The sequence below is a fragment of the Salvelinus fontinalis genome, chromosome 27 (genome assembly GCF_029448725.1).
Source record: "Salvelinus fontinalis isolate EN_2023a chromosome 27, ASM2944872v1, whole genome shotgun sequence".
NCBI classification, from domain to species: Eukaryota; Metazoa; Chordata; class Actinopteri; order Salmoniformes; family Salmonidae; genus Salvelinus; species Salvelinus fontinalis.
Window position 1 is genome coordinate 36435867 of NC_074691.1, and position 16870 is coordinate 36452736.

The 16870-nt window shown below is 43.9% G+C and overlaps 2 protein-coding genes across 3 annotated transcripts in view; one reads left to right on the forward strand and one right to left on the reverse strand.

The window, feature by feature from the left end:
* LOC129825507 (ryanodine receptor 3-like) overlaps positions 1 to 14686 on the forward strand; it is a 275528-nt gene extending 260842 nt beyond the window's left edge. For both annotated transcript variants that reach the window (XM_055885660.1, XM_055885661.1), the window contains 7 exons: positions 39 to 185; positions 5155 to 5289; positions 6761 to 6917; positions 8114 to 8178; positions 8585 to 8685; positions 8882 to 8933; positions 12219 to 14686. In XM_055885660.1, coding sequence (XP_055741635.1) covers positions 39 to 185; positions 5155 to 5289; positions 6761 to 6917; positions 8114 to 8178; positions 8585 to 8685; positions 8882 to 8933; positions 12219 to 12314 — 753 coding nt within the window. In that variant the 3' untranslated portion in view covers positions 12315 to 14686. The remainder of the gene's footprint in view (positions 1 to 38; positions 186 to 5154; positions 5290 to 6760; positions 6918 to 8113; positions 8179 to 8584; positions 8686 to 8881; positions 8934 to 12218) is intronic.
* Positions 14586 to 16870, reverse strand: part of aven (apoptosis, caspase activation inhibitor) — a 51819-nt gene continuing 49534 nt past the window's right edge. Inside the window, exons 5-7 of the mRNA XM_055885866.1 lie at positions 16134 to 16229; positions 15566 to 15863; positions 14586 to 15309 (exon numbers count right to left, since the gene is read on the reverse strand). Of these exons, the coding sequence (XP_055741841.1) occupies positions 15140 to 15309; positions 15566 to 15863; positions 16134 to 16229 (564 nt within the window). The 3' untranslated portion in view covers positions 14586 to 15139. The remainder of the gene's footprint in view (positions 15310 to 15565; positions 15864 to 16133; positions 16230 to 16870) is intronic.

A 16870-nucleotide genomic window follows, 5' to 3' on the forward strand; every position in this document is an offset into this window, starting at 1 on the left:
TGGACTGAGCTTCACATTTCCTTGTTCTGTCATGTCAGTCGTTCCTGTACCTGATCTGGTACGCCACCATGTCCATCCTGGGGCACTATAACAACTTCTTCTTCGCTGCCCATCTGCTGGACATCGCCATGGGCTTCAAGACCCTCCGGACCATCCTGTCCTCCGTCACTCACAACGGAAAACAGGCATGTGGCAATAACACCACCAGACACTGTCAGAAGGCCACACAGACATTTGAATCACTGGACTGTAGATCAGGGGGACATCTAAATGCAGGTTAGCGGGTTTTTTGTTACGAATCTTGTTCTGGAGGCAGCTCTGCAGAGTGGTAACTAGCTGGCACAGCCACAAAGTCATAACATCTGATTTTAAAACTAACCCTAACCACACTGCTAACCCTAATTAATGCCTAGCCTTAACCTTAAATTAAAGGCCCAATTCAGCTGTTTTTATCTCAATATCAAATCATTTCTAGATAACAATTAAGTACCTTACTGTTATTTTTTTTCCAATTAAAAGTGTCAAAAATAAACAAAAATAGCTTTTTAGCGAAGACCAATTTTGTCAAGGAAGAATTTAGCTCGGACTGTCTGGGAGTGAGAGGCCTAATTGGATGAGCCTAATGGGAGGAATCTGTAACCTGAACATTTATTGGCAGAGGTTTGAAACTCTTAACCTGTCTAGGATCAGCGTGGCGCTAGCGGCACACCCCCCCCCCCCCCACTGAAAAACCAGTGCCGCGAAATTCAAAAAAAATATATTTTTTTAATATTTAACTTTCACACATTAAAGTCCAATACAGCTAATGAAAGACACAGATCTTGTGAATCCAGTCAACATGTCCGATTTTTAAAATGTTTTACAGGGAAGACACAATATGTAAAGATGTACATCTATTACCTAAAAATACATTAGCATAATCCACCATCTTTTATTTGTCCACCAACACCAGTAGCCATCACCAATTCGGCTAAACTAAGATATTTATAGCCCCTAACCAACAAAAAAACTCATTAGATGACAGTCTGATAACATATTTATGGTATGGGATAGGTTTTGTTAGAAAAAAGTGCATATTTCAGGTAGATGGCATAGGTTACAATTGCACCCACCGTCACAAATGGAATAGAAAAACTACTTAGAGCAACGTGTTTACCTACTTACTAATCATCAAACATTTCGTAAAAATACACAGCATACACGAATCGAAAGACACAGATCCTGTGAATACAGACAATATTTCAGATTTTCTAAGTGTCTTACAGCGAAAACACAATAAATCGTTATATTAGCATAGCACATACCACATAGCAGCCCAGCATTGATTCTAGCCAAAGTGAGCGATAAAAGTCAACATCGCCAAAAGATATTAATTTTTTCACTAACCTTCTCAGAATTCTTCAGATGACACTCCTGTAACATCATATTACACAATGCATATAGAGTTTGATCGAAAACGTTTATATTTAGCCACCAAAATCATGGTTAGACAATGTGAAATGTAACTCAGCTGGTCAGAATATGTCCTTGCGCCACTTAGACAGTGATCTACTCTTATACATAAATACTCATAAACGTGACTAAAAAATATAGGGTGGACAGGGATTGATAGACAATTTAATTCTTAATACAATTGCGGAATTACATTTTTTAATTTATCCTTACTTTTCAATACAGTTTGCGCCAAGCGAAGCTACGTCAAAAAACATGGCGTCCTAAGCCACTAAAATGTTTCGACAGAAACACGATTTATCATAATAAAAATGTCCTACCTTGAGCTGTTCTTCCATCAGTATCTTGGGCAAAGGATCCTTTCTTGGGAGAAATCGTCTTTTGGTGGAAAGCTGTCCTCTTGCCATGTGGAAATGCCAACTGCGTTCGGGATGAACTGAAAAGCGTGCCCAACTATTCACATCGTTTCAAAAATAAATGTCCCAAAATCGCACTAAACGGATATAAATTGCTATAAAACGCTTTAAATTAACTACCTTATGATGTTTGTAACTCCTATAACGAGTGAAAAGATGACCGGAGAAATATAACAGGCTAAACTAACGCTTGGAACAGGAGCGGGTCGGTGTCCAGCACGCGCGTTACGCAGCAAGGAAAGACTTGCTAGCTACAGGGTTTTTTGATTTATAGGGCCTGTGAACGCGCAATCGACCCCATTGGAATCGTCATCACGTAAAGGCATCCAGGGGAAGACGTAAGAAGTGTCCGTATAGTCATAGCAATATCAGTGCCCTTTTAACTGACTTCAGAACAGTGGCCAACATTTCTGAAATCTGAATCCATGTCAGGGAAATTGCTGTAGAATGGGCTCTGTTCCACTTAGAGACAAAATTTCAACTCCTATAGAAACTATAGACTGTTTTCTATCCAATGATAATAATAATATGCATATTGTACGATCAAGGATTTTGTGGGAAGCCGTTTCAAAAATTACCCAATTAGCATAAATAGTCTAAACAGCGCCCCCATCCCCAACAGGTTAATGATTTGTCTATTAACTTATACCACCTGGTGATGTCACCGGGCAGGCCAAAACTCCATCCCACCACAACAGGCTGAAATTTCAGGCTGTCTTTCCAAATGGCTTTTACATTAAAATGACATTATATGACATATTTTGTTTTATAGATTTGCAAAAATGTCTACAAACCTGTTTTTTTGATCTGTCATTATGGGGTATTGTGTGTAGATTGATGAGATAAAAAAAATCAATATTAGAATAAGGCTGTAACCTAATTAAATGTGGAAAGAGTCAAGGGATCTGAATACTTTTGGAATGCACTATGTAAAACACAGGATATCACGTTTTTGACTGCACTAGGCCTTTAAGACCAAAAAGCACATTTTTCAAAAAGCTCAATTTTATACACCTGTCAGCAACTGGTGTGGCTGAAATAGCCGAATCCACTCATTTGAAGGGATGTCCACATAATGTCCACATACTTTTGTACATACGGTGTAGCTAGGTGGGACAGCCACATATCTCAGTTATAGTAAGTACAGTTTTCCTCAATATAGTAGCTATCAGCAAAGTCAGTGGTAGTTAGGGGGAAAAGTCAGTGCTAGTTAGGGGGAAAAGTCAGTGCTAGTTAGGGGGAAAAGTCAGTGCTAGTTAGGGGGAAAAGTCAGTGTTAGTTAGGGGGAAAAGTCTGTGCTAGTTAGGGGGAAAAGTCAGTGCTAGTTAGGGGGAAAAGTCTGTGCTAGTTAGGGGGAAAAGTCAGTGGTAGTTAGGGGGAAAAGTCAGTGGTAGTTAGGGGAAAAGTCAGTGCTAGTTAGGGGAAAACCAGTGCTAGTTAGGGGGAAAAGTCAGTGCTAGTTAGGGGGAAAAGTCAGTGCTAGTTAGGGGGAAAAGTCAGTGCTAGTTAGGGGAAAAGTCAGTGTTAGTTAGGGGGAAAAGTCAGTGTTAGTTAGGGGGAAAAGTCAGTGGTAGTTAGGGGAAAAGTCAGTGCTAGTTAGGGGAAAACCAGTGCTAGTTAGGGGGAAACCAGTGCTAGTTAGGGGGAAAAGTCAGTGCTAGTTAGGGGGAAAAGTCAGTGCTAGTTAGGGGGAAAAGTCAGTGGTAGTTAGGGGAAAAGTCAGTGCTAGTTAGGGGAAAACCAGTGCTAGTTAGGGGGAAAAGTCAGTGCTAGTTAGGGGGAAAAGTCAGTGCTAGTTAGGGGGAAAAGTCAGTGCTAGTTAGGGGAAAAGTCAGTGTTAGTTAGGGGGAAAAGTCAGTGTTAGTTAGGGGGAAAAGTCAGTGTTAGGGGGAAAAGTCAGTGCTAGTTAGGGGGAAAGTCAGTGTTAGTTAGGGGGAAAAGTCAGTGTTAGTTAGGGGGAAAAGTCAGTGTTAGTTAGGGGGAAAAGTCAGTGGTAGTTAGGGGGAAAAGTCAGTGGTAGTTAGGGGAAAAGTCCGTGTTAGTTAGGGGAAAAGCCAGTGGTAGTTAGGGGGAAAAGCCAGTGCTAGTTAGGGGGAAAAGCCAGTGGTAGTTAGGGGGAAAAGTCAGTGCTAGTTAGGGGGAAAGTCAGTGCTAGTTAGGGGGAAAAGTCAGTGCTAGTTAGGGGGAAAAGTCAGTGCTAGTTAGGGGGAAAAGTCAGTGCTAGTTAGGGGGAAAAGTCAGTGGTAGTTAGGGGGAAAAGTCAGTGGTAGTTAGGGGGAAAAGTCAGTGCTAGTTAGGGGGAAAAGTCAGTGTTAGTTAGGGGGAAAAGTCAGTGGTAGTTAGGGGGAAAAGTCAGTGCTAGTTAGGGGGAAAAGTCAGTGTTAGTTAGGGGGAAAAGTCAGTGGTAGTTAGGGGGAAAAGTCTGTGTTAGTTAGGGGGAAAAGTCAGTGCTAGTTAGGGGAAAGTCTGTGGTAGTTAGGGGGAAAGTCTGTGCTAGTTAGGGGGAAAGTCAGTGTTAGTTAGGGGGAAAAGTCAGTGGTAGTTAGGGGAAAGTCTGTGTTAGTTAGGGGGAAAAGTCAGTGCTAGTTAGGGGAAAGTCAGTGCTAGTTAGGGGGAAAGTCTGTGCTAGTTAGGGGGAAAGTCAGTGTTAGTTAGGGGGAAAAGTGCAAGTGCTCGTGTTAGTTCTCAAAAGGCTTTTGTTTTATATTTTGGGGGAGTGTGGGATTATTTTAGATACTCTTTGAAGAGGTAGGGTTTCAGATATTTTTGTTAAATGGGCAGGAAGTCTGCTGTTCTAGCTTCAGGGGGGAGCTGGTTCCACCATTAGGGTGCCAGGACAGAGAGGAGCTTGGACTGGGCTGAGGGGGAGCTGCCCTTCCATAGGGGTGGAAGGGCCAAGAGACCAGAGGTGGCAGAATGGAGTGTTCGGGTTGGGGTGTTTGAGCAGAGCCTGAAGTTAGGGAGGGGCAGTTCCTCTTGCTGCTCCGTAGGCAGGTACCATGGTCTGTAGTGGATGGGAGCTTCGGCTGGAAACCAGTTGTAGTGGGTGGAGGAGCGGGGTTGTTATCATCTCTCAAGTCAAGTGAAGTCATGTTTATTTAAAGTGCATTTGACAACACACTTTACATTTCTGCATGTTGAGAATAATGTGAATATTAATTTCCTTTCTCCAGTTGGTGCTAACTGTCTTTTGGCAGTGTATCTGAACACCGTGGTGGCCTTCAACATCATCACTAATAATGACCCCTCTCTCTCTCTCTCTCTCTCTCTGTCTTTCTCTCTACAGTTGGTGCTGACTGTAGGTCTGTTGGCGGTGGTGGTATATCTGTACACTGTGGTGGCCTTCAACTTCTTCAGGAAGTTCTACAACAAGAGCGAGGACGAGGACGCACCTGATATGAAGTGTGACGACATGATGACTGTAAGTCTATATATACACACACACACACCACTACTCACTACTAATAGATGACTCAACGCAGTAGTATTGATACTGTGTCATAGCACGTATAAATGACATTAAGTTCTTAAGATAGCCCACTAATAGATGGCTTGGTTAGAGTTCATTCCATGACTCACAGAACATGTTGTAGGAAGGGATCCAAGAAGGTTGTCAACACTGCTGCATATCCTTCACACAGCGTTGAAGACACCTCATCACTTCACACTAGTGTAGATCTGTTGAACGAGGAGTTTAACCCCCCTCTATCCTTTACTTCCTGTTGAAAGATTGAGTTTTAAAACCCCTCCTCCTCCTCCTCCTCCTCCTCCTCCTCAGTGCTATCTGTTCCACCTGTATATCCTCCTCAGTGCTATCTGTTCCACCTGTATATCCTCCTCAGTGCTATCTGTATATCCTCCTCAGGGCTATCTGTTCCACCTGTATATCCTCCTCAGTGCTATCTGTATATCCTCCTCAGTGCTATCTGTTCCACCTGTATATCCTCCTCAGTGCTATCTGTTCCACCTGTATATCCTCCTCAGGGCTATCTGTTCCACCTGTATATCCTCCTCAGCGCTATCTGTTCCACCTGTATATCCTCCTCAGTGCTATCTGTATATCCTCCTCAGTGCTATCTGTATATCCTCCTCAGTGCTATCTGTATATCCTCCTCAGTGCTATCTGTATATCCTCCTCAGTGCTATCTGTTCCACCTGTATATCCTCCTCAGTGCTATCTGTATATCCTCCTCAGTGCTATCTGTTCCACCTGTATATCCTCCTCAGTGCTATCTGTTCCACCTGTATATCCTCCTCAGGGCTATCTGTTCCACCTGTATATCCTCCTCAGCGCTATCTGTTCCACCTGTATATCCTCCTCAGTGCTATCTGTATATCCTCCTCAGTGCTATCTGTATATCCTCCTCAGTGCTATCTGTATATCCTCCTCAGTGCTATCTGTATATCCTCCTCAGTGCTATCTGTATATCCTCCTCAGTGCTATCTGTATATCCTCCTCAGTGCTATCTGTTCCACCTGTATATCCTCCTCAGTGCTATCTGTTCCACCTGTATATCCTCCTCAGCGCTATCTGTTCCACCTGTATATCCTCCTCAGTGCTATCTGTATATCCTCCTCAGCGCTATCTGTTCCACCTGTATATCCTCCTCAGTGCTATCTGTATATCCTCCTCAGTGCTATCTGTTCCACCTGTATATCCTCCTCAGGGCTATCTGTTCCACCTGTATATCCTCCTCAGCGCTATCTGTTCCACCTGTATATCCTCCTCAGTGCTATCTGTATATCCTCCTCAGTGCTACCTGTATATCCTCCTCAGTGCTATCTGTATATCCTCCTCAGTGCTATCTGTATATCCTCCTCAGTGCTATCTGTATATCCTCCTCAGTGCTATCTGTATATCCTCCTCAGTGCTATCTGTATATCCTCCTCAGTGCTATCTGTTCCACCTGTACGCGGGGGTGCGGGCCGGCGGTGGTATCGGGGATGAGCTGGAGGACCCGGCCGGAGACCCCTACGAGCTGTGGCGTATCCTCTTTGACATCACCTTCTTCTTTTTCGTCATCGTCATCCTCCTGGCCATAATCCAGGGTACGTTACTACCAGGGTTGTGGTTATTTCCAGTCAATTCAGGGAGTACACTGGAATTCCAATTCTCTTCAATTGGTAGCATTTTGAGTTGGAATTACAATGGTTTACCTATCTGAATGGATGGGAATTGAAATGGTTTACCTATCTGAATGGATTGGAATTGAAATGGTTTACCTATCTGAATGGATTGGAATTGAAATGGTTTACCTATCTGAATGGATTGGAATTGAAATGGCTTACCTATCTGAATGGATTGGAATTGAAATGGTTTACCTATCTGAATGGATTGGAATTGAAATGGCTTACCTATCTGAATGAATTGGAATTGAAATGGCTTACCTATCTGAATGAATTGGAATTGAAATGGGTTACCTATCTGAATGGATTGGAATTGAAATGGTTTACCTATCTGAATGGATTGGAATTGAAATGGTTTACCTATCTGAATGGATTGGAATTGAAATGGTTTACCTATCTGAATGAATGGGAATTGAAATGGTTTACCTATCTGAATGGATTGGAATTGAAATGGTTTACCTATCTGAATGGATGGGAATTGAAATGGTTTACCTATCTGAATGAATTGGAATTGAAATGGGTTACCTATCTGAATGGATTGGAATTGAAATGGTTTACCTATCTGAATGGATTGGAATTGAAATGGTTTACCTATCTGAATGGATTGGAATTGAAATGGTTTACCTATCTGAATGAATGGGAATTGAAATGGTTTACCTATCTGAATGGATTGGAATTGAAATGGTTTACCTATCTGAATGGATGGGAATTGAAATGGTTTACCTATCTGAATGGATGGGAATTGAAATGGCTTACCTATCTGAATGGATTGGAATTGAAATGGCTTACCTATCTGAATGGATGGGAATTTAAATGGAATTGAACCCAACTTGGTATGTTACTACTGAACTTTTTTGAAACTGTATCACATTTTCTTGAAGTTCCTGATGTACACACAATTCAGCTTTTAGCTGCCACGTAAACACTAGAATAAATAAAAATGTAACTAAATAATCTTTAGGGTGGGGTCTAGGATCATGTAATCTTACCCATTGTGATTTAAAGAGCACTCCTACTCTGAAACATTTGATACGTATGGCCCCCGGTGTTCAGAACAACAGCTGAGAGGACTTTACCGTGTCTAACAAGTTAAAATGCTGTCTTGTTCAATATTCCAGGTTTGATTATTGATGCGTTTGGGGAACTGAGAGACCAGCAGGAGCAGGTGAAGGAGGATATGGAGGTAAGAGTTCACCTGGTCTGGAGGTGAGAGTTCACCTGGTCTGGAGGTGAGAGTTCACCTGGTCTCACCTATAACTTTATCTGGGCTGCCAAGTGGCGTAGTGGTCTAAGGCACTGTATCTCAGTGCTAGAGGCGTCACTACAGAACCTGGTTCGATTCCGGGCTGTATCACAACCGTTCCATAGGGCGGCGCACAATTGGCCCAGCGTCGTCCGGGTTTGGTCAGGGGTAGGCCATAATTAAAAATAAGATTTTGTTCTAAACTTACTTGCCTAGTTTAATAAAGGTTAAATAAAAATAACACAATGATCAATGTTAGGAATAAGCATATTCTTGAATAAATGCAATATGTTAGGGGAGGGGAGTGTATCTGATTGGGTAAACACATTCTATCATCTTACTGTAGACTAAATGCTTCATCTGTGGTATTGGAAATGACTACTTTGACACGACACCCCACGGCTTTGAGACCCACACCTTACAAGAGCACAACCTGGCCAACTACCTGTGAGTACATAACTGACATGAGGATGTTGTTCAAGCATACGACCAGAGATGCTCCATTATTAAAAGGATCTCGTTTGACTTGAAATAGATATGCTTAACCTTACCAACTTACTTAACTTTACCAGTGATGCTCTGGAGGAAAGCTTGAGTTAATATTTGATCAAACTGGTCACACGGCTTTTCTCTTCCTGTGCAGCTTCTTCCTGATGTACCTCATCAACAAGGACGAGACTGAACACACTGGTCAGGTACGTACAACAACACTTCTCTCTATCATATGAACACACTGGTCAGGTACGTACAACAACACTTCTCTCTATCATATGAACACACTGGTCAGGTACGTACAACAACACTTCTCTCTATCATATGAACACACTGGTCAGGTACGTACAACAACACTTCTATCATATGAACACACTGGTCAGGTACGTACAACAACACTTCTCTCTATCATATGAACACACTGGTCAGGTACGTACAACAACACTTCTCTCTCTCATATGAACACACTGGTCAGGTACGTACAACAACACTTCTATCATATGAACACACTGGTCAGGTACGTACAACAACACTTCTCTCTCTCATATGAACACACTGGTCAGGTACGTACAACAACACTTCTATCATATGAACACACTGGTCAGGTACGTACAACAACACTTCTCTCTATCATATGAACACACTGGTCAGGTACGTACAACAACACTTCTCTCTCTCATATGAACACACTGGTCAGGTACGTACAACAACACTTCTCTCTATCATATGAACACACTGGTCAGGTACGTACAACAACACTTCTATCATATGAACACACTGGTCAGGTACGTACAACAACACTTCTCTCTATCATATGAACACACTGGTCAGGTACGTACAACAACACTTCTCTCTATCATATGAACACACTGGTCAGGTACGTACAACAACACTTCTATCCTATGAACACACTGGTCAGGTACGTACAACAACACTTCTCTCTATCATATGAACACACGTCTCAGGTCTCAATCTCTGTCATTGAAACTCTACCACTGGAATATAACTATGGACTGATTTCAGTGCCATTGAATTAGACCATTTTGAATTTGTATTAGGATATTGAATATTTAACAATTTGTAATGCACACATTGAATTCATAAATTGATGTTGTATTTCATGATTTAAAAAATTGAATTGAATGAATAAATCGCATGCATTTTTGAATTTCAATGTAATATTCAAATTCAAAACGTATATATTCTGTTTCAATACGGTAGATGTTGCATTCATTTTATGTTTATCAAGTTTACAAACTATAATTTCAAGTTTATCAAAGTTTCATATATTCAACTTCTTAGACCCATTGGGCACAGACGTCAATTCAACATCTATTCCACATTGGTTCAACGTCTAGACATTTCCATGTTCGAGAGTCTAAGCTTTCAGGAATGGGATATAGCCATAATAGGTTACAACGGTTCAAACGCTAGAGACCAATTCATAGGAAGATAATAAATGAAACATGCCCCATTGGCTTCGGAAACTGGCAAAAGCTTCGGTTTTTCCACAAAGCGGTTGATTCTCTGTTCTCCTCTACCTTTCCTGGCTTGCAAAGTACCAGGATGTTGTCTCTGGTTTTGAATCAGAAGTTGAATATGACACTTTGATCAACTTGAAATTATAGTTTGTAAACTTGATACACAGACGTCAATGCAACATCTACCGTATTGAAACAGAATATATACAGTGGGGCAAAAAAGTATTTAGTCAGCCACCAATTGTGCAAGTTCTCCCACTTAAAAAGATGAGAGAGGCCTGTAATTTTCATCATAGGTACACTTCAACTATGACAGAAAATCCAGAAAATCACATTGTAGGATTTTTAATGAATTTATTTGCAAATTATGGTGGAAAATAAACTTTTGTTATTGACCAAATACTTATCAATACTTTGTTATATAACCTTTGTTGGCAATGACAGAGGTCAAACGATTTCTGTAAGTCTTCACAAGGTTTTCACACACTGTTGCTGGTATTTTGGCCCATTCCTCCATGCAGATCTCCTCTAGAGCAGTGATGTTATGGGCCTGTTGCTGGGCAACACGGACTTTCAACTCCCTCCAAAGATTTTCTATGGGGTTGAGATCTGGAGACTGGCCACTCCAGGACCTTGAAATGCTTCTTACAAAGCCACTCCTTCGTTGCCCGGGCGGTGTGTTTGGGATCATTGTCATGCTGAATGACCCAGCCACGTTTCATCTTCAATGCCCTTGCTGATGGAAGGAGGTTTTCACTCAAAATCTCACGATACGTGGCCCCATTCATTCTTTCCTTTACACGGATCAGTCATCCTGGTCCCTTTGCATAAAAACAGCCCCAAAGCATGATGTTTCCACCCCCATGCGTCACAGTAGGTATGGTGTTCTTTGGATGCAACTCAGCATTCTTTGTCCTCCAAACATGACGAGTTGAGTTTTTACCAAAAAGTTCTATTTTGGTTTCATCTGACCACATGACATTCTCCCAATCTTCTACTGGATCATCCAAATGCTCTCTAGCAAACTTCAGACGGGCCTGGACATGTACTGGCTTAAGCAGGGGGACACGTCTGGCACTGCAGGATTTGAGTCCCTGGCGGCGTAGTGTGTTACTGATGGTAGGCTTTGTTACTTTGGTCCCAGCTCTCTGCAGGTCATTCACTAGGTTCCCCCGTGTGGTTCTGGGATTTTTGCTCACCGTTCTTGTGATCATTTTGACCCCACAGGGTGAGATCTTGCGTGGAGCCCCAGATCGAGGAAGATTATCAGTGGTCTTGTATGTCTTCCATTTTCTAATAATTGCTCCCAGTTGATTTCTTCAAACCAAGCTGCTTACCTATTGCAGATTCAGTCTTCCCAGCCTGGTGCAGGTCTACAATTTTGTTTCTGGTGTCCTTTGACAGCTCTTTGGTCTTGGCCATAGTGGATTTTGGAGTGTGACTGTTTGAGGTTGTGAACAGGTGTCTTTTATACTGATAACAAGTTCAAACAGGTGCCATTAATACAGGTAACGAGTGGAGGACAGAGGAGCCTCTTAAAGAAGAAGTTACAGGTCTGTGAGAGCCAGGAATCTTGCTTGTTTGTAGGTGACCAAATACTTATTTTCCACCATAATTTGCAAATAAATTCATTAAAAATCCTACAATGTGATTTTCTGGATTATTTTTTCTCATTTTGTCTGTCATAGTTGAAGTGTACCTATGATGACAATTACAGGCCTCTCTCATATTTTTAAGTGGGAGAACTTGCACAATTGGTGGCTGACTACATACTTTTTTGACCCACTGTAAGTATTGCATTTTAATATGCAATGTAATTTAAAAAATGAATGCAATGGCTCCCTAAACCGCCAACGACACCACGCCTTTTGAATGTCGTGTGTATTTCAAATTGTAATATTGCTGCCATTTGACTTTAACACACTACACAATTTGATTTCATGTAAAATGACCTTTTGTAGTTGAAACACCTTTTCAACAACTGCGTATTTCCCTGTCCTTCAACAGGAGTCGTATGTGTGGAAGATGTACCAGGAGAGATGCTGGGACTTCTTCCCTGCTGGGGACTGTTTCAGGAAGCAGTATGAGGACCTGCTTGGGTAGAGAGGACACCTAACACGACTTTAGCTAGCTACCCTACCTGGGTAGAGAGGACACCTAACACGACTTTAGCTAGCTACCCTACCTGGGTAGAGAGGACACCTAACACGACTTTAGCTAGCTACCCTACGGGGGTAGAGAGGACACTTAACACGACTTTAGCTAGCTACCCTACCTGGGTAGAGAGGACACTTAACACTTCCCAGTTACCCTAAAACAACACTGTCTGTATTTGAGAGACATCCTACCCTACATCCTATCTGAGGCAGCCTTCTTACGTCACTTCAACAACATTTAATGGATAAGTTTTCTATCTGGGTAGAGAGGACACCAGAACACTACCCAGGTACCCTACAACACTACCTGGGTAGAGGACACCAGAACACTACCCAGGTATCCTACAACACTATCTGGGTAGAGGACACCAGAACATTACCCAGGTACCCTACAATACCATCTGGGTAGAGAGGACACTACCCAGCTACCCTACAACACTATCTGGGTAGAGAGGACACCAGAACACTACCCAGCTACCCTACAACACTATCTGGGTAGAGGACACCAGAACACTACCCAGCTACCCTACAACACTATCTGGGTAGAGAGGACACCAGAACACTACCCAGGTACCCTACAACACTATCTGGGTAGAGAGGACACCAGAACACTACCCAGCTACCCTACAACACTATCTGGGTAGAGAGGACACCAGAACACTACCCAGGTACCCTACAACACTATCTGGGTAGAGAGGACACCAGAACACTACCCAGGTACCCTACAACACTATCTGGGTAGAGGACACCAGAACACTACCCAGCTACCCTACAACACTATCTGGGTAGAGAGGACACCAGAACACTACCCAGCTACCCTACAACACTATCTGGGTAGAGAGGACACCAGAACATTACCCAGCGACCCTACAACACCATCTGGGTAGAGAGGACACTACCCAGCTACCCTACAACACTATCTGGGTAGAGAGGACACTACCCAGCAACACTATCTGGGTAGAGAGGACACCAGAACACTACCCAGCTACCCTACAACACTATCTGGGTAGAGAGGACACCAGAACATTACCCAGCTACCCTACAACACCATCTGGGTAGAGAGGACACCAGAACACTACCCAGGTACCCTACAACACCATCTGGGTAGAGAGGACACCAGAACATTACCCAGCTACCCTACAACACTATCTGGGTAGAGAGGACACCAGAACACTACCCAGCTACCCTACAACACCATCTGGGTAGAGAGGACACCAGAACATTACCCAGCTACCCTACAACACTATCTGGGTAGAGAGGACACCAGAACACTACCCAGCTACCCTACAACACCATCTGGGTAGAGGACACCAGAACACTACCCAGCTACCCTACCTGGTAAAGACTAACTCACTTGAACCTTAATGGAACATGAAATCTAGCTCCACTTAGCTCTTCTGCTGCCATTGTATCCATCATACAGTGTCACCTAATGAAATGGCAAGCCACTACTGAGGAGAGACTGAGGTTGACGAAGACGATGATTGGACTTGGTGTTTGAATTGACATTGTAAAGAAAAGTCCTTTGCCTGTTACTAAAAGAAAGGTCACTGTCACGGTGAAACCTTGTTTGCTCTTTGAACGCAAATGGTTATATTCATTTGATTTGTTATGTGACCCTTTTCACTTGCTTACCCCCAAAACTGTTGCACAATGTGTGTTGTGTGGTAGAGTGGAGCCATTTATATATGTAGGGTTACAGCTTGAGGAGTGATTGAATGTACAAGCCATGATATTAATACCCAAGATATTAACTGAGAAACCAAAACACAAGATTGATGCTAGAAAGTGAATTGTGGTGGTAATAATTATGAAACTTGACTAGAAATTAAATTAGACCTATTCTACCTTTTATTGAACTTGGTCTGAATCTAATTAGCTTGGTGAGATGAGAAATTTAAAAAGGGGTCCCTCAAGGGTCAGTCTTGAGCCCATTATAGTTGTTTATAAAGTGCCAATGTGCCTTAAAATGAGAACTTGACACCCTTCGTGCTCTAGGTTGTGGATTAGTTTAGAATTACCTAGCTACAGTAGGGATAGCTTTTTGGAAGAAAAATAAATAAATCTAGATACCCATGGTGTAATTGTTGCTCAGTTTGGATTTGTTCCCAAACTACAGTGTCCCTGTCTGCCTGTACACCTTTCTTTCCATAGTAGAAATTACAAGCTGAGGAAAAAACATGGTTCAGAATTGATTGAACACAGAAAAACAGTGAACTGCTATTGGATGACCATTTATATGTAGTAACTTTGGTAAAACTGCTTTTCTGAGAAGAGAAGAGGGGGGATGGAAATGAATAAATTAACCAATGCAATAAACCATGTCTGTATTCCATGGGCTGTCAACTAACTCACAACATCGATCCAATTACAGAAACCTTTCAGAGGGGAAAATATGTGTGTGTGTCCCCCTTGCCGTGTCTGACAAGGCACAAGGAATAGGAAATTCATGTCCTTTGACTTCGAAGGCTACAGCCACAGCCATCCAGGGTAGTCGGTAGGATGGAGAAAACATGGGACTTGATGTGAATCAGTCAAATGGGAGGGAAAGAACTCCCAACAATGCCTTCGTCCAAAGTCGATCTTATGAAAAGTATATTACTGAATCTGCCGTTATATAAGCAGTACTCCATGTATTGACTGTGGTGGATTATTTTATGATGTAAGACTGTTAGAGGCTGAGGGATGTACTCGTTATGTGATAAGGGCTGAATTGGGGACTGGACGGTCCTTTTCCTAGGTCAGACAAGGTCAAAAGGTTAGAGTTCAGGGTCAGGAGATCATGCTGTCCAGCCAGTCTTCCAGGTCCTCCTCTGTCACCACCTCCTTCTTCTGAATCTCCTCCTTGGCCTGCTGTGTCTCCTGCTTCTTATCCTCCTCCTCTGGAACAAGCTCCTCCCTCTCCTCCTCTGGAACAAGCTCCTCCCTCTCCTCTAATGCTGCTGAAAAAAAGAAACCACAGAAAGTTGCACTCTCCCTAGTACTCACACAGATATAGTGGACGAACCAACTATTTTCCATCTTGTTTCTCTGTATGTTGCTAGCAAATGATCAATGCCTTTCTTTAGGTTACTGTTAAGTGATGGGTTGTTGTAGCAACAAGGTATTCTTCCACACTGAATAGTCTGCAACTGTGTATAATCTCATTACAACATTGCTGAACAGAACAAAAATGTTACGCGCCAGCTGGGTACTCACGTTTATTCGGAACCTCCACAAGCGTGCCAGTTTGGAACGCTGAAGGTTCTGAGACTGAGCTCTGTAGACTGAGCAGCTGGTCCAAATCTTTATCCATGTCATCCACCACAGGGGTCTTGGCAGCTGAGGAGCCCAGAGGAACAGTGCCTGGGGCTGTGCTCTCGGCACAGGAAACGCCCAGGCTTGGAGTAAGGCCTTTCTGAGCTACTCCTGGGACAGTAAGCTTAAACACACCCAGCGCTACAGAGTTCTGTTTGGGTGCCATGGTCATAGTGGGTAGCTCCACCGGAGAGGTCATCTGATAAATAACCACAGGATTAGATAATACATCTGGATTCAACCCAAATACACTTGGTGACTGACCATTACATTACCAATACTTAGACAATGACTTTCTGGGAACGCTCTGAAAACAAAGAATTCAACAGGTTTCCATGGTAATAGTACAACACTTCTGAATACGCTAGTCTAGACGCCCAACACCAAACCCAATGGAGAAAAAAGGTTCTGCATCAGGACTAGTTCAGCCTCCAGGTTCAGTCTGTGGTGGAGAGGCATCAGTACCTACCTGGACTAGTTCAGCCTCCAGGTTCAGTCTGTGGTGGAGAGGCAGCTCCTGTAGAGACTGGGCCAGGGCTGGGAGGTCCACAAACACGGCTGAAAACTAGATGTAGGGAGAGGGGTGGAAGGAGGAAGGAGGGGGTGGGAGGGAGGAAGTGGGTGGGAGTGGAGGAAGGGGGCGAAGGGTGGACGAAGGGGATGGGGGTGGGCGAAGGGTGGAGGAAGGGGGCGGAGGTGGAGGAAGGGGGCGAGGGTGGAGGAAGGGGGCGAAGGTTGGAGGAAGGGGGCGAAGGATGGACAAAGGGGGCGGGGGGGGCGAAGGATGGACGAAGGGGGCGGGGGGGGCGAAGGATGGACGAAGGGGGCGGGGGTGGGCGAAGGGTGGAGGAAGGGGGCGGGGGTGGAGGAAGGGGGCGAGGGTGGAGGAAGGGGGCGAAGGTTGGAGGAAGGGGATGGGGGTGGGCGAAGGGTGGAGGAAGGGGGCGGAGGTGGAGGAAGGGGGCGAGGGTGGAGGAAGGGGGCGAAGGTTGGAGGAAGGGGGCGAAGGATGGACAAAGGGGGCGGGGGGGTGAAGGATGGACAAAGGGGGCGGGGGGGGCGAAGGATGGACGAAGGGGGCGGGGGGGGCGAAGGATGGACGAAGGGGGCGGGGGTGGAGGAAGGGGGCGAAGGGTGGAGGAAGGGGGCGAAGGGTGGAGGAAGGGGGCGAAGGGTGGAGGAAGGGGGCGAAGGGTGGAGGAAGGG